The sequence below is a fragment of the Equus przewalskii genome, chromosome 29 (genome assembly GCF_037783145.1).
Source record: "Equus przewalskii isolate Varuska chromosome 29, EquPr2, whole genome shotgun sequence".
In the NCBI taxonomy this organism is placed as follows: Eukaryota; Metazoa; Chordata; class Mammalia; order Perissodactyla; family Equidae; genus Equus; species Equus przewalskii.
The window spans coordinates 46,795,144-46,814,448 of NC_091859.1; the positions used below are offsets into that span (position 1 = coordinate 46,795,144).

General features: G+C 54.1%; 2 protein-coding genes across 6 annotated transcripts in view; both read left to right on the forward strand.

Annotated features, from left to right (window-relative positions):
• Positions 1 to 7,553, forward strand: part of SHANK3 (SH3 and multiple ankyrin repeat domains 3) — a 51,702-nt gene extending 44,149 nt beyond the window's left edge. The window contains exons 22-23 of one of the 4 annotated variants that reach the window (XM_070600377.1): positions 3,885 to 3,912; positions 5,030 to 5,198. In XM_070600377.1, coding sequence (XP_070456478.1) covers positions 3,885 to 3,912; positions 5,030 to 5,050 — 49 coding nt within the window. In that variant the 3' untranslated portion in view covers positions 5,051 to 5,198. Of the gene's footprint in view, positions 1 to 3,884; positions 4,147 to 5,029 lie in introns of those variants that run through there. The other 3 variants (XM_070600373.1, XM_070600375.1, XM_070600374.1) reach the window with 3 other exon arrangements.
• A 4,722-nt stretch (positions 7,554 to 12,275) lies between these two features.
• Positions 12,276 to 18,684, forward strand: ACR (acrosin). 2 transcript variants are annotated; one of them, XM_070600379.1, is made up of 5 exons: positions 12,276 to 12,575; positions 13,629 to 13,835; positions 14,066 to 14,349; positions 17,380 to 17,525; positions 18,080 to 18,684. In XM_070600379.1, the coding sequence occupies exons 1-5, from the start codon at positions 12,508 to 12,510 to the stop codon at positions 18,572 to 18,574; spliced, it is 1,200 nt and encodes a 399-aa protein (XP_070456480.1). In that variant the 5' UTR covers positions 12,276 to 12,507; the 3' UTR covers positions 18,575 to 18,684. The 2 variants fall into 2 exon arrangements, with proteins under 2 accessions (XP_070456480.1, XP_070456481.1); XM_070600380.1 differs by having other exon boundaries at positions 12,467 to 12,575; positions 13,562 to 13,835.
• The last annotated feature ends 621 nt before the right edge of the window (positions 18,685 to 19,305 follow it).

Below are 19,305 nucleotides of genomic sequence, written 5' to 3' on the forward strand. Positions count from 1 at the left end.
TCCCCCATGTGTTCCCTCGATTTCCCCTCCAGGCCTGTCCCTCTCCTCACTGGACTGACACTATAAGAAAAGAAATGCCCCTCTCTGCCCACCTTCCCCACTGATGGCTTAGTGTAGGCTCTGATGTCCTTTAGCCACAAGATACTCTGTGGCCTGCAATCTTTCTGGGCAAGTTAAGCCACCCCATATAGCATGGATTTGAAGCTTGGTAACTTGTGGAAATTATCGGTTCATCTGCACCAGAGCCACCTTTGACTTGTGGGTGGAAGCTGGAGGATGCAGCACCCATGTGCTGCAGGACCTTTGGCTTTTTGCAACATCGATCCCAGACCACCTACCTGCTTTATGCCTCGAGCTTCGGGTCTAGCCCTGGTAGACAGAACGTCTGTCTTCTCAGAACCCCATCACTGTCTCTGAGGTGCACATCTGCTCTGAACTCCATTTGTCTTTAAGGCCCCACAGTTGGATTTGAATCCTGCACGTGGTCTGAGGTCCACAGTTTTTCTGAGCCCCACAGCAACACTCAGTTCTGCGGTGGCTCTCAGTTTTATATTCTGTGTCCCTCACATCTACTTCTATAGAAAAAAAGTTCAAATAGCTTTGGAAACACAAAGTTATTTCTTTCGTGCAGTGCTTCTCGGTGCCTTCCATGTGCTGGGTGCTGTGGTCTCATACCTGTTAGGTTTAGACAGCTTCTTTAGTACATCAGTAATTAGTATCTCGGAGAAGATGCACGTTCCTATGAACCCTGCCCTAGTGACCTGCTGTGGCCCCTGTCCTGCTGACATGTTTGACAGGGATCTGGATAAAGCCCTGTGTGACTGCAGGTGCCTCAAGGCCAACAGGGCTTGCTTTTCTGACACCTGGACTGGCACCTGTTGTGTGCTGGCTGGTGCAGGGGCACTGGGGCCAGAATGTACTCTGTTCTTACAGGTCACACAAGGTTGGGGGCACATGCAGGTGTGTTCCTAAGAGACGTGATCAGGGCTTCAGAAGCCCCGAACTCTGCTTGGGGAGCAGAAAGAGGTCACAGAGGAGGGGACATAGGGACATTTGGAGCATATCAAGGTTCGAGCCTTGAGTGGGTTTGGGCAGCGAGAAGTTAGGGGGGGCTAGAGTGAGACACCATGACCAGAGAGAGTGCACGATGAAGCTTACAAGCTTGTATCTAGTTTTGTATTCCTATTGAGGATTATTTCCCTTAATGAGGCTCCCAAAGTGCAAAAGGCCTGAGGCCCAGACCTGCCCACGTGAGTGCAGTGGCAGAAGTCCTGTGGCAGATGCCAGGGCCAGAGTTTGGTCTTTTTCTTGCCTGTTAAAACCCATGTGCCAGCAGGTAGTCAAGCCTGGGAGTGACACATCACATTATTTTTGTTTGATGACATTTTCAGTGCATGTTGTGTTCCTGGCTTTGTGCTAGGTACCAGGAGTCAAGGAGAACAGTTAGGAAGTGAGGTGAAAGGTTCTGAGTGAGCCCACGAAAGGTATGGATCCAGAGGTGGCTGGGGATGAGGAGGAGGGCATGGGTTAATGTTAGCAGTTGATAACTTGTCAGCCATGGGGTGAAAAGATGGAGGAGCTGCCAGGTCCTGGTGGGGGAAGGACTAGGGGGAGGGGGGGCATTTTGGGGGACCCCAGAAGAGATCTGGAGCTCAGGAGAGACTGGCTGGGCTTCCCATGTGGTATTCTTGGGCACATCGGCCATAGTGAAGGGTGGCAGTAGATGACTGGCCCAGGACAAAGTGTGAACTAAGAGAGGAACCCGGGACGCCCATCTAGGAAGACAGGGGTAGAGAAAAGTGTGCCTCAAAGGGAAACAGGTGGACAGGCCAGCAAGGGAATTCTGCTGACAGCCTTAGCCACTACAGGGGTAGGCAGATGAGGCCAGACCTCACTGGCTGAGGAGTCATGAGGAAGTGAGACAGTACAAGATCAGATGTTGGGGGCCATGGAGCCTTGCTGAGCCATCTTGAGGAAGGCTGCCATGGCATTTACGGGTGATGTTGCCTGGTGAGGTGCTGTGTGTTAGAGGGTGGGTGGCCCAGAAACCTTTTGGGAGGCTGCAGGTGTTTGATGTGGCCATGCCATGGTCAGAGCCTGGCTGGGGAGACACTCAGCTGAGAATGGTGATGGACAGTGATGGGTGTGCATAGGTGGGGCGGAAACATGGAACTCAACCATGGACACTGCTTGGGTTCCTACCCCGGGGATGATGTGGGCAGTTCCCTGTTCCCAAAGAAGAAGAGGCCATGGGCGCCACCCGCTCCGGCCACTTCCTGCTGTGCGCTGGGGCCTTGAGAGGACAGCTTTCCTTAGGCTTCCTGCCATCTCCGGCAAGCTTTGGGCAGCCTTAGGAGTGTGACTGGCCCTCTCCCCAGACTCCAGCCCAGTGGAACGTGGCCCCTCAGTCTCTCACTCAGGTGCCTCCTGGCACCAGCCTGAGTCTCTGGCAGGTGCCCAGTTCGCCGCATCCAGCACCTCTCCTGGGAGGGTCGTCCTGGGTGCCTCTGGAGCCAGCTTGCACTCATTCCAGCCTCCAGCTCAGCTCCTGCCAGGAAGGAAGGCTCCAGAGCCACCCAGACAGGCCTCCTGGAGCCTGGATGCTGCTCTGAGCTCAGGCCAAGCCTCTCCATTGCACTCCCCAGCACCCATCCTGTTCTGTCTGCCTTCACGGCTTATCTGTGTTCCCAACTCCTCAGTATGTGTCTATCACACCCGAGACTCCAGGTATACCTGACATGGCTCCACTGAAACTTAACCCTTGGGGCAGGGCCAGGCAGGGTTCCATCCTGAGATGCAGGTCCCCAAGCCACTGTAGCTGTTTGAGGGTCCTGGGGGGGTGCCTATCTTGGGCTCCTAGCCCAGTTCCACAGGCACTATTCCCTCAGCCTCTCCCTCAGCACTGCCCCCTTCTTCCTAGCAATCACCACCACCTAGGCACCCACCACCCCCTTGGGCATCTTCCCCGTCCCCTCCACTGCTGCCCCACTTTGCCCTGAAGGCCAGGTGGTGCCATGGAGGCCAGATGTGATGGTAGCAGGGAGGGTTTCTTCTGGTGGTTGGTACCTCTTCCCTGAGCCCACTCCAGATGTCCTTGGAGCCTCTCTTTTTTGGGGGGGGGGGCGTGGTCTGGCTTCTTCAAGCAGCTCTGCTGTGGGTCTGAAAAATTGGGAGGAGGCAGTAGGGACAGAGGCTGAGGAGAGAGAGCCAGTGGAAGGCGATGGAAACAAAGTCAAGTGGGAGGGACAGAGCTGGATCTTCAGGAAGAGGCTGACCTTGCACAGGTGGGAAATGAAAAGACAAAACCTGCTGTAAGGGGAAGAAGGATGCTCGGATGCCCTGTGTGGTGTGGACTGGGCACCAGTCAGGATAGCACAGAGGTGGGCGGTGCTGGGGGATACTGAACCCAGAGGGAGGGGTCCGTAGCCCAGCCCAGGCAGGGGGAGGGGGAGGGAGGTGGGATGGCAGCTGGAGAGAGGCTGGTCAGACAGCAGAGAGCCCAAGGGGACACTACGCATCGCCAAGTGCCAGGTGTCTGCTGATCACTTGCCACACAGCATTCCATGTGGATGGGCACTGCTGTGGTCTGTGCTTCACAAACTAGAGAACAGGCCACACAGGCAGACCAGGAGCCCACCCAGATCTGCCCAAGTCGCCCTGCATTCCCCTCTCCAGCAGCTCCAGATTTGCTCCCTCCCATGGCACCTGGGCCCACTGCACCAGAGTTCCTTCCTCACTGGGTTTCCAGCCAGGGGGTTCCTTGCACCTGGCTGCCCGTACTGTGGTCGTGACTGTGGGCTGTGCGCCTGCTGTGTGGGCCTGGGCCGCTAACACTCTCTCTCATTGCTCTCTCCTGCCCATCTGCATGTGGCTGCTCTGTCTAGCTGCGCGGTGGTCCCGAGCGCCGGCTGTGTAAGTGAGCATGCCCATCCCATGCCTCTCACTGTCCATGCGCTGCACCTGGCCACCTGGGTCTTTGCTCTGCTTCGCTTCGTGGGGCTTCGGTGCCACTGACAGCCCCCTGAGGCTTTTCCTGGCCACAACAGGGGATAGGGAAGGAAACAGAGGTGGGCGGTGGAGGGGATATGGGAGGAGTGGGTTTTCTCTGGAGGAGTCCCCCCAGGCAGGCCTCCTACCATGGCCATCCTGGGGAGGGGCTGAAGGTCTGGGGTCCTGTCAGGTGACGTTGGGAAGTGAGGCACCATCTGTGTGTGTGTGTGTATGTATGTATGTGTGTGTGTATGTCCGTGTCCACACACGTGCCACTGTGTCTGTGTCACGAGCAGGCCGCTGCCACTCCTGCTGCTGCATGTCTGTGACACATGTAGGCTCTATTGCTGCTGCTGTGTGCTGTCCTGCGCAGGGAGGCAGAGTGTCATGGGTGTGCCACTGCCTCACACCTGTCCTGCACGTGCTGCTGCTCTGTTCTGGCGTGAATGCTGCCTGGTGTCTGTCTCAAATGTCATGGACTTGTTCAGTTTTGTGCTGCCACCAGCCTTTATCACGACTCAGCCATCCCTGAAGCCAGCCCAGGCTTCTCTGGGTTTCCTCATGAGAGCAGGGCTGTGTGGGGAGTGGTGAGGGGTATTGCCAGTCTTACCCCCCAGGAGATGGGTGGATGGGGCAGTGCCCAGAGCCAGTGTCCAAGGCTGTCAGGGATGGGGCAGTCAGCCTTTGCCAGGACAGGCTGTCTTTCCTCTGGTGGGCTGCTCTTGGAGCCCATGGAGTGAAGGTGGCCACTGGTTTTACTCCTCATATTCCATTCAGTTTGGGGGTACCGCCCCCCCCCCCGCCCCCCCCCGCCCCCGGCATCCGCAGGGCACTGGCTCGGACCCTGGGGGGACACACAAAATGGCTGGAGTAACCATAGGATCCCATCCCTCTTTCTTCCTCTGGCCCTAAGGCTACCTCCACTAGCCCCAGCCCCCGGAAGTGAAGCGTCCTCCTGGCCGCAGGCCCCGCTCCCCTCTGCCCACCCCCACCTCACCTGGCGCCCCTCACCTGGCCTTGACCCCCTCTCCCTCCGCAGGCTCTTCAGCAGCCTCGGTGAGCTGAGCTCCATCTCAGCACAGCGCAGCCCTGGGGGCCCGGGCGGCGGGGCCTCCTACCCGGTGCGGCCCGGCGGCCGCTACCCTGTGGCGCGGCGCGCCCCGAGCCCAGTGAAGCCCGCGTCGCTGGAGCGGGTGGAGGGGCTGGGGGCGGGCGCGGGGGGCGCGGGGCGGCCCTTCGGCCTCACGCCTCCCACCATCCTCAAGTCGTCCAGCCTCTCCATCCCGCACGAGCCGAAGGAGGTGCGCTTTGTGGTGCGCAGCGTGAGCGCGCGCAGCCGCTCGCCCTCGCCGTCGCCGTTGCCCTCGCCAGCGCCTGGCCCCGGCCCCGGCCCCGGGGCCCCCGGCCCGCGCCGGCCCTTCCAGCAAAAGCCACTGCAGCTCTGGAGCAAGTTCGACGTGGGCGACTGGCTGGAGAGCATCCACTTGGGCGAGCACCGCGACCGCTTCGAGGACCACGAGATCGAGGGCGCGCACCTGCCTGCGCTCACCAAGGACGACTTCGTGGAGTTGGGCGTCACGCGCGTAGGCCACCGCATGAACATCGAGCGCGCGCTCAGGCAGCTGGAAGGCAGCTGACGCCCCACCCTCACCCACGCCCCGGCCGCGCCCTGCCGGCAGGGCCCGCACCTCCACCCCCCGGGCCGCGGGCTCGGCCTGCCCCCAACAATGGCGCCCGGGCCAGGAATGTTGCATGAATCGTCCTGTTTGCTGTTGCTCGGAGACTTGCCCTGTACATTGCTTAGTGCCCTCCCCGGCCGGCGAGCCCCACCCAGCACACGGTCAGGAAGGGCGCGGGCCAGGGAGGCTGGAGCCAGAGGGGATTGGGGGTGGGGTGCTCCGGCCTGACCATCTCCCGCACAGCTCCTGGTGGCTGCTCTCCCAGAGTGGGGGGCCTAGTCCAGCATGCGAGGTCAGGACACACCTTGGTGACTCGGGGGGAGGGGGGAGACATTGGGGTTCTCCGTTGGGGGCCAAGGAGCCCCCGTTTTGCATATTTTAATCCACTCTATATTTGGAACGAGAAAAGGAACAAATATCTCTGTCCTTAATAGCTTCCCTCCCTTCCCCTCCAGTCCTCCCACTGGTTCCGCTGCGGCTGCCCAGTCTTCCATCTCTGGCCCCTCACTGCCACTGCCACCCCACATGGGGCGGGGGACGCTCCAGCTGGTCTGGGGTTGGCCAGGGTCCTAGTAGCCCGCCCTGGGGCCCTGGATCGGCCCCCTCCCCTCGCTGAGCTATAGTGTGCCCCACCGACCCTTCAGGTGCTGCTTGGAGGAGGGGCGGCAGGCAGCCAGTACTGCTGGGCACTAGCAAGGTCAGGTGGTCTGGGAGACCATTGTCCTGGGGGGGGGAGGGCAGGGCCCTAGCACCCGCCCCTAGCCATGTCCCTCACAGGGTCCCTCCCCAGGAGGGGTCTCGCCTCCTCCCCAGGATGTTTGGCAACTACAGCAGAGAAGCCTCCCTGCCTCAGACCCCAAAGTCTCCTGTTCCCGCCCTGTGTGTGTGCACACGTGCGAGTGTGTGAAACTCTGGGTGTGACTGAGTGCATGGGAGCCCTGTGTGTGCCTGATTGGAGAGTGGTCCTAAGTGGCCACTCGGAACTAGTGTAGGGGCTTCGGAAGCATGCACAGGGTGTGTGCGTGGGTGTGTGTCTGTGAAAGCACGCTGTCTCCACTTCCAAAGAAAGTCAGAGGCCATCCTGCACCCTGGGACCTGCTGTTTGCTCAGCCTATCCTTCCAGAGCCTCGTCTAGTCTGAGTGGGCCTCCTTGGTGAAGCCTTGCTGCCTGGGGAGGCCCCCAAGGGCCCTTGGAGGCGGTGCCGCCACCTATCTGGCTTCTGGGGGGATCATAAGGGGACCCCTAGAATCAGGCCACCGCAAGCCCTGGGGAGAGGCAAAGACCCCAGAGGGCACCCCAGCCCCCCTTACTGTGACTCCTCACACTCAGCAATGACCTGTGGGGTGGGGGGCCCTGGGACGTTTTTAAACCTAGGGTTTGGAGTCTGGACTAAGGTCCATCCACGTCACTCACAAGTTTCTGTTTATATTTCTAGCTTTTTTTAATAAAAAAAAAAAAACCAGAAAACAGAAGTTTTCACAGCCCAGGGGCCTGGCACGCCGGTCTGTGCCCGCCCGCCCCACCCCAGCCCACCGGCCCCATTCCCTGGGCAGAGTCACACCCAGTAACCGCTTCACCAACAGACCAGGTCACACACACACAGCAGTCACTGTAATAGACTGCCACATACACTCTCAGTTTCACACTCACCTGTGGGTTTTTGTTTCTGTTCAATTTGGGTTTTTAACTTTACAGGGTCAGTTCCGCTTCACCCCTCCTTTTGTATGGAGTTCCATCCGGGGGATTTCACCCCCTGCTCCAGTCCTGAGGCCTCCTGACCCTGACGTTGTGATACACCCCACAGAGATCTATGTTTCTTATATTATTATTATTGATAATAATTATTATAATATTATTATGTAATAAATTTATAAGAAATGAAACCATTTCTCGGTTGCCTGCTTGAGGAGATATTGGGAGCACAAACTCTGCTGTCCCTTGGACAACTCACATAAACCTCCCCAGCTTTGACACAAACATTTGGCCATATGCACTGGTGACTCTCAGACCCGTCTCTGACCCAGTCTCTTTGTGACCTCCATGCCCCGTGCCTGGCTTCTTGCATCTCTCCCAGAGTCCTGCTGGACCTCAGCCCATGCTTCCTGAGCTGGGAGCTTTCTAGCTCACTGAGTGACCCCTCCTGAGCTAGAAGTCCAGTTGTCCTCCATGGCCCCTGTTCCCTTTCTTCCCCAGTGTCCAGTTGTTTCTAAATTCTGCTGCTCCTGTCTTTGAACCCTCTCATGTCTATCCCTGCTTTCCTGCCCCTACAGCTGCTGCCCACATTCAGACCTTCCTTCTTCCCCCTGAGCTAATAGTCATGATGTGGCCAGTCCTGTGTGGCACCTGGTGGGGGGTTGCCAGCTCATGGGAAGGGCAGAGGCACCTCAGTGAATGGAAGAGGATGAACAGTGAGGTGAGTGGGTGGACACTTTCCTACTGAGTGGGCAAAGGAGACCCAGAGTGAGCAGTGAGATGGTGGAGACTACAGGGCCCAGGGCTAAGAGAGGGCCAGGGGCTGCAAACCTGTGATGTCAAACAAGCTGGACACTAGTCACCTGGTGGGGTTTCAGGAGGGGCAGTGGATTCAAGGCCTGGCCATGTGGGGTCAAGGAGGAGTGTGAATATGACACAATGACAAACGTAGACCTTGACTCAGGTTATCGCTGAGTCAGGGCTTGGGCAGTGGGAGATACCTCCAGGAAAGTGTGAAAATCCCGGAGGAAGTAGGAATGGTTGATAAAGTGAAGCCTTGCGGGCAGAAGAGGGGTGGACTCAGATGTCTTCACCCAGAGGAGGTGAGGGAGGCAGAAGTGCTTTGAGAGAGCAAGTGAAGGTCTGGATGGCCTCGCAGGGAATGGTGAAGGTCCTGTGAGGCAGACGGTGACTGCTTGAATGTGGGACCTTGAGAGGCTCGCGGCTGTCTAGAAACTCCCACAATTTCAATTTTTTTGTTTCATTTTCAAGTTAGAAATTGTGGTCATCATAGAGAAGGGGCCATGAAGGAAGTCAAGGAGTGGGCCCTGGAGGGTCCAAGTGTGGGGGCAGAGATGGGACCCTGACTTGCTCTGGGCCTGAGCACTGTGGCATCAGGGGTGGGTCTCCACTGAGCTGCACATGGAACTCTGGTCTCTCTGGGACTGGGGCCAGAGCTTGGGGGTAAGCACAGCTATTCAACGGCGGACAGGAAGAGCAAAGGCAGTGTGAGCCAGCTTTCCATGGAAATGTCATTGCCCACTCTGGCTCCCAAGGGGTCTGGGGGAGAAGATGAATATCCCTCCAGGTCAGAAGCCACCCTGTGCCTCAGAAGATGAGTCAGAACCTTCAAAGTCTTCACCAGATCAACCTGCGAGAGGGGGTGGAGAAATGGCAGAGGGAAATGCATCTGCAAGTCAGGGCTGAGTGAGCTGAAGCTTCCAAATGCTGAAAGGCAGAGACTTTCTCACTCAGGGCTGGGAACTCCCTTGCACCTTCTGCTCTCCTTATGACCTCAGAATGTTCCAGCTTTACCCTCTCAGGGGGCCCTAAGCAACTCGCCAACATTGTCTCTGGAACCTGGAGCAGAGGCTGTAGCCCCAACTCTCCTTCACCACCAGCCACCCCCAAGGTCCTGTGTACAACTCTAGGGTGGGGCCTGGATGCTAAGGCTGGACAGACAGACAGCTGAGTTTTCTGCTCTGCAGAGGGCTATGCAGAAGAACAGAGGTTGGGGTGGGAGTGAGCAGGAATAGGAGAGATGAGATAGGAAGAGGAAGGAGCTGGTAGGAGCTGGATCAGGGTGAGAAAAAATGGGATGGGAGTTGGATTGCTCGGGTGAATGGGAGTGTGGATTCCAAAGTAAGCAGGAACAGGGAGAAGGGCTGGGGTAAGCTAGAGGGGCATGTGGGGTGTGGAGGGAATGGGAGGAGAGAAGAGGGAGGAGGAACCTGAGGTGGAGGGGATGGGGAGCCTCTTGTCTTGCTCCCTGCACTGGGAGCTCAACCTTGCCCTGAGTCAAGCCCCCATTAACCACTGGGACCCCGTTCTCTGGCCCCAGGGTCCTAACTGTCCTGTGCCTTCCCACCTCCCTCCCTCACACTTGGGAACAGCATGGAGAAGGCAAATGAAATTATTCTCTCTGTTGAGATGTTTGCTGCTTCCATTAGGTTTAATGGCAAAATTAAACCCAGGAGGGCCATGTGCCTAGTCCTCAACCCATTACTGTGGCCAGGGGGGCAGGTACTATGACAGACAGCCCTTCTAGAATCAGAGTCAAACAATAATTGTCTTCTAGAATCTAGACACTGGGTCTTCATAAGGGGTTACTGCATAACCTCTAAATGTTTTGAAAAGCTAGGTGCTACTTTTCATTTTGAAGTTTATATCTAACATTTTCATCATATGTTTAAATACTTTCCAAGTGTGACTTCCAGAAACTTGTACATATTAACATTTAAAATAAATGGTTAGATCATTCTGTTAAATGATTCTCATGGATCTAAATACCGTATCAATTTTATGCCTATCAAAATCCTGTAAAAACACCTGAATAATCTTTTCTTTAACAGTCCAAACTTCAATATCACTTCTTGAATTCTTGTTGCCATTTTTTGAACTATATTTCCAAAGTCTTTTTTGGTTACTTTATCAGGCACAATCTGACAGTTAAAATAAGTGAGTCCTCCTAACACTCAATAGGCAATTTGTAATCTGTTAACACTCATGTTGGTGAAATAGGACCTTCTGATCTTCAGATAGAGGAAGCGAGAGCACCTGACATAAAGGTAAAGAAAAAAAAAGACTTTGGATACTTACATAGGGGAGAAGAGTCCTCCCGAAGCTCAGGTAGAAGAAGCAAGTCTTTGTGACACTCAGGTATGGGAAGTAAGAGACCCATAGTCAAAGTGCCTGAGAGCCCTGACACTGACCTAGGGGAGACGAATCCTCCTTACACTCAGGTAGAGAGGAGGGAGACCTCCTGACCTGCAGGTAGCAGGGATAAAAATCTCATGACACTCAAACAGTTTATATTATTGAGGCCTGATTGCATTCATCTGGGGGAAATAAAACCTCTTGCTTGGCAGGAGGGGAAATAATGACATCAAAACTCAAGTAAGGGAGTTAAATCATCCTGCCACTCATTGGGGGGATAAGCCCTTGTCACTCCCTGGTAAACAAAGATGAGATGTCCTGGCCCAGCAACAGGAGAGACGTCTTCTGCCCTGCAGTGAAAGTAGATTTGGGGAAAATCATGTAGAGAAAGTGACAGCTTCTTGACAATCACATATGTGAGATGAGCTCTCTGGACACTCCTCTAGAGGAAATGAGATGTCCTGACAATTAGGTAGAAGAGACGGAAACACCTGGCACTCAGGTAGGGAAGGTAAGACCCTGTGACCCTCAGATAGGGGAGATGAGACATGCTTATACTAAAGTAGGGGAGATGAGACTATTGGCCATGTAGAGAGAAGAAATGGAAACTCCAGACATACGGCAGAAGAGATGAGGCAGATAGAGATGAGATCACCTGACAATCCAGCATGGCAGGTGAAAGCTCAGAGCACTCATATAGGTAAGATTCCCCCTCTTGACATTCTGATAGAGGATTTAAGACCTCTTGGTTCTCAGAGAAGATGTGACAAAGTGACACTCAGGTGGCAGAGATGAGGCGTTTGGCTCTGGGGTTGAAGAAAAGCGACGTCCTCACATTCAGGGAGAAGAGATGATAGCTCCCTGATACTTAGATAAGACACACGAGACCTACTGGATATTCAGCTGAGGGGGATGTGACCTCCTGAAAGTTATATGAGATGAGAGAGTATGACGTTCAGTAAGAGAAGATACTCAGGTAGGGGAATCAAGATCATGTGACAATCTGAAAACTAACACTCAGGAAGAGGACATGAGGTGTTCTGACACTCAGGTAGGAGAGGTGAGACCCTGTGACACTCATATAGGTGAGATGCAACCTCAGGATGGATGACACTCAGGCTGGTTGAGACCTCACACTCAGGTAGAGGAGGTAAGACTTCCCTTCATGCAGGTAGAGCTGTGACCTCCTCACACTCTCAGAGGAGATGTGAAACTGTTTAATATTCAGGTATGTGAGGTGAGCATGTGTCATACTCTGGGAGGTGAGATGCTGCCTCCTGACAACCAGAGGAAATACGTCATGATATTCAGGTAACTCTGATGAGAATTCCTGACACTGAAGTATAGGGGACAACACCTTGTTGCACATAGGTCCCAGAAACCTGGAGACACTCAAGTAGAAAATATGAGAACTTGTGACAGCAGTGGACAAGAAGATGGGCTTTGTCGTCCTAAATTAGGGAAATTCAAAATGGCTCTTTGAAAAGTGTGCTAATACCATACACCTGGAAGAAGGAAAGACAGTTTGCCCCAAACAGTGTTAAGGATATTCGATCTTTTGAGCCTGGCTCCCTTTAACCACTGACACACTGCACCAGCTTGTCACAGAGGTGCTGAGCTGTCCCTCGATCCAGTTCGAATAGGGACTGTGGTTACAGCTCGCATGAGGGGCACACCCGTGAACCTCACAAAGCTAGAACCTCAGATGATGTGGACTTTGGAAGAGTAACTGGGAATGAAGATCCTGGCCTTGGGGCAGAGGGAGTGGGCTGCATATGAGCCCCCATCACCCCAGGGGTGGGGGAGCCTGTGCAGGAAGTCAGGAAGTCACTTCAGCTAGAACTAGTTAAACTAAAGGGCTCCTGCCTGGCCTGACTACTGGGGTGGGGGTGGGTGGGTGGAGGTCATCCTGCTGATTGGTCAGGAGGCTACAGAGCTTTGTGAGGTCACCCGGGTTCCAGGCCGTGCTGGGGCAGGAGTCTGGTAGAGATGCTGCCAACTGCCGTTCTGCTGGTCTTGGCAGTGTCTGTGGTGGCCAATGATAACATCACGTGTGAGTAAGTGTCAAGGATGCTTTGCCACTGTGTGTGTGTGGGTGTCTTCTGAATAGCAGGCCCCACCCAGACTTCCTTTGTCCAGGGCTAGGGAGGAGGCCAAGCTTGGGCCTTAGCAGTCACCTGAGTGTCACAGCTCCTGTGACCCACATCCCCAACTCAGACCCTCCTTGCTCCCAGCATCATCAACCCAGAGCCCCCAGGGCCCCAGCTGTCCATAGTTTCCTGCTGGGACAGACCCCTCAGCTCCTAGGGCTCCCATAGCACAGAGATCTGTGCCACCTCCTCACCCAGTGACTGACCTCACTGCCTCTTGAACATCAAGTCTTGCTTCTCAGGAGTCCCTGTCCTCCCACAGATACTGAGATGCACCAACCTGTGGCTGACCCCAAAGGTCCCAGTGTATTGTCATGCCATAACCTTAGGACCTCCACTCCACCTGTAGACTCCCACAGCCCCCAAGGTACCCCACAGTGCCAACACCTCCCGTACTATTATGGCCTCTCACCAGCAACACAGTTCCCAGACTTCCACATCTGGACCCCCACTGCTCCCAGTGCACCTCCCCACACTTGGGGGCCACTCTATCTGCCTGTGGCTACTCTTTCTCCTCCTGTCACTGTCCAACCCAAACCTGCAGCCCCAAGACCCCGTGGCTTTTCCCTGAGTCTCCCACCCAAGGCTGGCTCTGAAGACCTCAGGCCATTACATCCCTCTACCCCCACCTTTAGACTCCCCCTCTGCCCAGGGATCTCTCGTACATCTAGGGCTCTTACAGTCTGTCCTAGCTGCCTGGGCCCCCTCTTTCACCACTTTGTGACTGCATCCACAAGACCCAAGAAATCATACCCCTCGAAACCATTTCCTAGAGCCTGGGGCTTCCTGCCTCATCACAGCCCCACAGCACTACTCCTTAGCAAATCCTCTTTGATCCCACACACTCCAGGCTGCCTCTACTTTTACCAACCCCATATCCCTGCCTCCCCCAGGTGTGGCGGTACAAGGACAGGCTGTGCCTATTCCTGATTTTGAACTGTGCCCGTGATCTCTCCTCAGTGGTCCCTGTGGGTTACGATTCAGGCAGAACCTACAAGGGACCCTCCGCATCATCGGAGGGCAGGACGCGGCACTTGGAGCCTGGCCCTGGATGGTCAGCCTCCAAGTCTTCACTTACCACAACAAGCGGAGGTATCATGCCTGCGGAGGCACATTGCTGAACTCCCACTGGCTGGTGACAGCTGCTCACTGCTTCAGGACCAAAAAGTATGTGTGGGAGCACGTGAGGGAGGTCTTCAGAAAGGCTCTTCTCAGAAAGGGACCTTCTCCAGGGGGTCTCTGTGCAGTCTCTCTGGGGCTCTGGGCCTCGTGGTGGGCAGACCATGAGTGGGTTGACCCAGATCCCTGCTGGGGGAGGGCTCTGAGGGTCACAGTCACCAGAGGCTTGTGTCCAGCCAGTCCACAGTGAGAATGACCTGGCTTACCTCTGCCCACAGAAAAGCGTATGACTGGAGACTGATTTTTGGAGCAAGGGAAATTCAATATGGCAGCAATAAGCCAGTGAAGCCACCTCTGCAGGAGAGACGTGTTGAGAAAATCATCATTCATGAAAATTACTCCCCTCGTTCAGAGGCAAACGACATTGCTCTCTTGAAGATCACCCCTCCCGTTCCCTGTGGGCACTTCATTGGACCGGGCTGCCTGCCCCAATTTAAGGCAGGCCCACCTAGAGTTCCTCAGACCTGCTGGGTGGCTGGCTGGGGATTCTTAAAAGAGAATGGTGAGTATGGGAGGGGCTCCCAAGGGGGGACTCTGCTGGTCATTCTCTTGGTGGTCTTTGAGGTGAGGGGTAATATGTTGATGCCTAGTTGAGCAACTCAGTCCTCATCATGGTGCTGTGAGTAGGGCCTGTCCTTTTATAGCTGGAGAAACTGAGAGAGTTGAGTTCTCTGTCCAAGGCCACACAACTGGTGACTAGTGTGGCCCTCTAAGGGCAGACTGAGCAGCGGCAGGCAGAGGGAGAACCTTGGCATTTTTAGAATGGGGTCAAGGCTGTGTCTGTATTTGGGGCCTGGAGCCCCAGGTGCCGCATTCTGAAAATGGGGAGCATAAGCTGAACCAGCACTTGGAGAAGAGCTCTAGGTGGGGTTTTGTGGCTGTGAGACAGTCCCTTTCCCTCTCTGGGCCTCAGTTTCCCCACCGTGAATGGAAGAGTCAGATCGCATTGTCTCTAAGCTCTGAGGTTCCCAAGCCCAGCCCTCCTGCTTCTAGTGCCATCTCTGCTCCCTGTCCTCGGCAGTCACAGCACCAAAATCCATCCTACCCTTTGGAGTTACTTCAAATTTTCTCTGTAGACTGGGGCTGTCTGTGGGTCAGCAATGGGCAGCAAGGTTTTGCCACTAGGGCAAGACGAAGTCAGATGGCTCTCTGGCTGTGAGCTATCCTTTCAGCTTTCCATAGGTGGTCGTGTGAATTTTTACGCAGTCACATGAGGGGTGTGAAGATATGGTTGAAGTTAACTTAGCTCTCAGTCTCGTCTGTTCCTTGATAATGGATTCAAGGCAGTTCAGTCATTCGGAGTTTAAAACTCAGCCTTTTTTGGTAACAAAAAAGTCAGTAATTTCTGGGTTCTTCCCTTAACTTTTCTTCCCCTCTCTCAAAGGTCGATCTAAGTTTCTGATAAGGTTGCCACCAGTACTGTCCCTCAGGGAAGGGCATCTCCTCCCGGATGTCCTTGCTTTCACTGGCCTTTGCTGACCCACGACCTTCCCTCCCTGGCCTGGGGTGTCAGCCTCTGTCAGGCTGTTGATGTCCATGGCTCTTCCATGGCCTCTAGAGCCAGCACGCATGTTCTGTCCCCCCCAATCCTGCCCTGCTCTGCCCACCCGTCTGACCATGTCCACAGCTTTTGGGGGTTCTTGCAGTTTCTGGGAGGCTGATCTCAGGTTTCCCATCTAGATGACCCACCCCCATCCCCACCTTTGCTATCCTACTGCTCAGGAGGATTGTAGGCTCCCAGCTACACCCCGGACATCATGCGAAACCTCTTTTGTTCCAGAATGCCCCTAAACTTGATGGGATTTCTATCATTTATTTGCAAACTCGTCCCTGACCCCTAAGGCCAAGTTTTAAAGAAATCCCCAGGCTTCAAACTCCTGTGACAGTCCTTCAGACCTTCCTTTTCTACTTCTTCCTTGAACTCACATGCTTTGGGGCCAGAAGAACGCTTCTAGGGGAGTCCTCCTCCTTTTCCACTGACCTTTGAGTTCCTGCACGGTTCTTAGCGTTTGTCATGTAAAGCCAAGGTGTTGGGATTGAGAAAACCCTTTTCTATTTCAGGACACCTGGCTCTTAACAATGAAACTCATGGCTTTCAAGACCATAGGTTCTGCAACAGACTGAACAGGTCACTTTCATGGCTGACAAGCCAGGCTTGTTGTTGCTGTTATTTCAGGTCACCCCCACCTCAAGGGCAGTGCATGTACAAAACTCTCACCACTGCTTGGGTGGTGAGGAATTGGGGGCTAGTGAGACTGGAGACAGAATCAGGGCCCCGCACACATGCACCTGGCACCCATCGCCCGGTGCCTGCTGTGCGCCTGGCCCTACCCACAGTGCTCCGTGTGCTCCTCTCTCCCATGTGACCTGCAGAGTCATGTTCCAGGTCTGCCCCTCCGTCAGGTCTGATCCATCAACTCCCCATCGGTACTGCAGACGGTGTTCCCACCCACCCACCAGGCTTGGCTGGGCTGTGGGTGCTGCTATGCTCGGGATCCTTCTGTCTGTGGGACTACTTGGTGAAGAGGAGACAGTTGCATTGATTCTCAGGCTCTAAGTCAGATGCAAGGTTGGCTGCTCAAGCTACATACAGTCTGGGCTGGGCCTTTCTTAACCCAAAGGTCATGATAGGGCGTCTGGGGCTGTAAAGGAAGCTCTGACTTGGTTTCAGAGGTCATTTCAACCACCCATGCCTCTGACAGGTGTGCCTGTGTGTGGAGGCACCGCCACAGCCTTCTCTTTCTGTAGTCCCCTCAAAACAGATACGAGGCACACAGGGAGGGACTCATCAGCCCAACTCCAGCGGATCCTGTCCACAACTGAGCAGAGGGGTCCTGATGGGGGATAGAAAGCAGAGAGGGTGACTTACCCCAGACTATGGGGAATGAAAGGGGTCTCCTGGACTTGAGTCTAGAGAGGGAAACCTGGGTCCAAATCCAAGCCACGCCATATCCTACTGTGACTATGGGCAGGTGGTGTTCCAGTCTCCTGAGTGCGGAAAAGGGGGTAACGGTACCTAACCCATGAGGTTGCTGAGGAGTAAATGAGAGGATGCCTGTGTGATCCTAGTGAGTGCTCAACACATCCAAGTTACAAGTGTTAACATCACACTGGCCTCCATGGTCCATCATCTACGGTTAACATACAGATCTCTCATAGTCCCTCATCTACCATTAACATACACATTTCTCACAGTCCCTCATCTGCCATTAACACACACATCTCTCATAGTCTATCATCTACTATTAACTTACACATCTCTCCAGCTGCATCTGCCATTGTCCCTGCACTTCCACTCTTTCTTCTTCTCTCCCGCTCTCCTCCACCTCCATCTCCCATCTTTTGTCTGCTTTTTCAGTTGTGTATTTTCTTCCCTCCAGGGGTGTATAAGGAGAGGCCAGGGCATTGACTTTCATGGATCTTAGTTTAGATAGAGCATCACAGGATGATGGGGGTTCAGTGGAGGGAGGAGGGAGGACTTTCCCAGAAGATATCTTCCATGATCACTGACCACTGAGTCGCCTGGCTGTAGCCCGCAAGACATCACCTATACTGCAGGAGGCGCCTGTGGAGCTCATCGACCTCGACTTATGTAACTCGACCCAGTGGTACAATGGGCGCATTCGTTCAACCAATGTGTGTGCAGGGTATCCTCAAGGCAAGATTGACACCTGCCAGGTAACTTTTCTCTGGGGGCCCAGGCCCCTGTGGACACCTCTCTCTTGGATTCCTGAGCTCCACTATCTCCAGGGCCCTGCTCTAGTGACCCCTTCCCTGGTCCCGTTTTCTAGCATCTGCAGTCACAGTGAGGATGGGAGATGACACTCACCGGCTGTCCCTACAAAGAACCAATCACCAAATTTAGAACTTTATCCCACCCTAACACAGAGATCATATCACCCAAATACTGCCCCTGAAGAGAATGTTTACCTCTCTTCACCAGAATACAAAACATCCAAATCCACTTGTACCCACATGCTCATGTAAAGCCACATGCATGAACACATGGGTCCGCTCATCTTCCCTCCTCACTGCAAGGAAACCCGTGACAATCCACACACTTTTTGTATCCCAACTGAAGCTGCTGGCACCATCTCAAACTTCACCACCACCACTGTTTATGGCAGCAGGAAACCATGTGACTGCAGGAATTGTCCTCTCAGAAGCTGTGGCCCTTCTGGGCAGGGGAAAATGCCTCAGGCAGAGAGTGACTTCTGTGTCCTTCTGGGCAGGGGGACAGCGGCGGGCCTCTCATGTGCAGAGACAGCATGGAAAACGCCTATGTGGTCGTGGGAGTCACGAGCTGGGGGGTAGGCTGTGCCCGTGCTAAGCGCCCTGGAGTCTACACGGCTACCTGGCCCTATCTGAATTGGATTGCTTCCAAGATCGGTTCTAACGCCTTGCACATGATTCAACTGGGCACCCCTCCCCCTCCTACTACTCAAGCACTCCCGGCTAGACTCCCCTCTATTCAACCTATTCACCCTCTTTGGTCCTTCCAACGCCCTCCTCAACCACCTCCCCCTGGATCACCTGCACCCAAACCCCAACCCCCAGCCCCACCTCCACCCCCACACCAAACTTCCACCAAACCTCCTCAAGCACTTTCTTTTGCCAAGCGACTACAGCAACTCATAGAGGACTTGAAGGGGAAGTCCTTTTCGAATGCAAAGCGCTATTATGAAATGGAGACCACAGACCTCCCAGAACTGACCGCTGCCTCCTGATCTAACCCCATTCTCAACAGACCCAGTGAACCCTTCCCTCTTGAGGGAGAAAAAAAAAAAAGATGAAATAAATAAATAAATAAATAAATAAATATATATATACACACACATGAAGACATGCTCTCTGGACTTCTTCCTATCTGCCCTCCCCAGTCCAGTCCAAACCCTCTCCCACCAAATCTACCCTCCCTTCTTCACCCTCCAACAAGGTGGAATTACTTGCACATTAATGTCAATTGTTTTTTTAAATCTTGATTTTTAAAACTGGAACAGGGTGACGTCTGGCTGTAGGTCAGATATGGTCCTTATTTCACACTTAATTGTCTCTGTATATCAATCAAGGTGGGCCGACTCCAGGAGCAGCTCCTGTGAGATGAACTGACTGGGAAGGAAGGAGTGTGGGTCCAAGTCTATTGAGGCCATGCTCTCCAGGTGGTATGAGGATTCAGACCCATGAGAGGATGCTATATGGAAGGCTGGGTTCCAAGAACACAAAGGATAATAGGTGACTGGGCAGCCAAAACAACAAATGTCCACCAGAAAACACAATTTTGCTTGTGACTCTGGTGGCAAATTGAACATTTCCCATTCAAGTTCATTACTGGCCTGTGGCTAAGCCCTGTTAGTTCCTAGACTCAAGCAAATTAGAAAATTTATTTGCCAAAGCTTTCCAGGAATAGCAATGGAGGGTACTTTTTGGATGCCTCTGAGTGAGCTTATAATGACTTTCT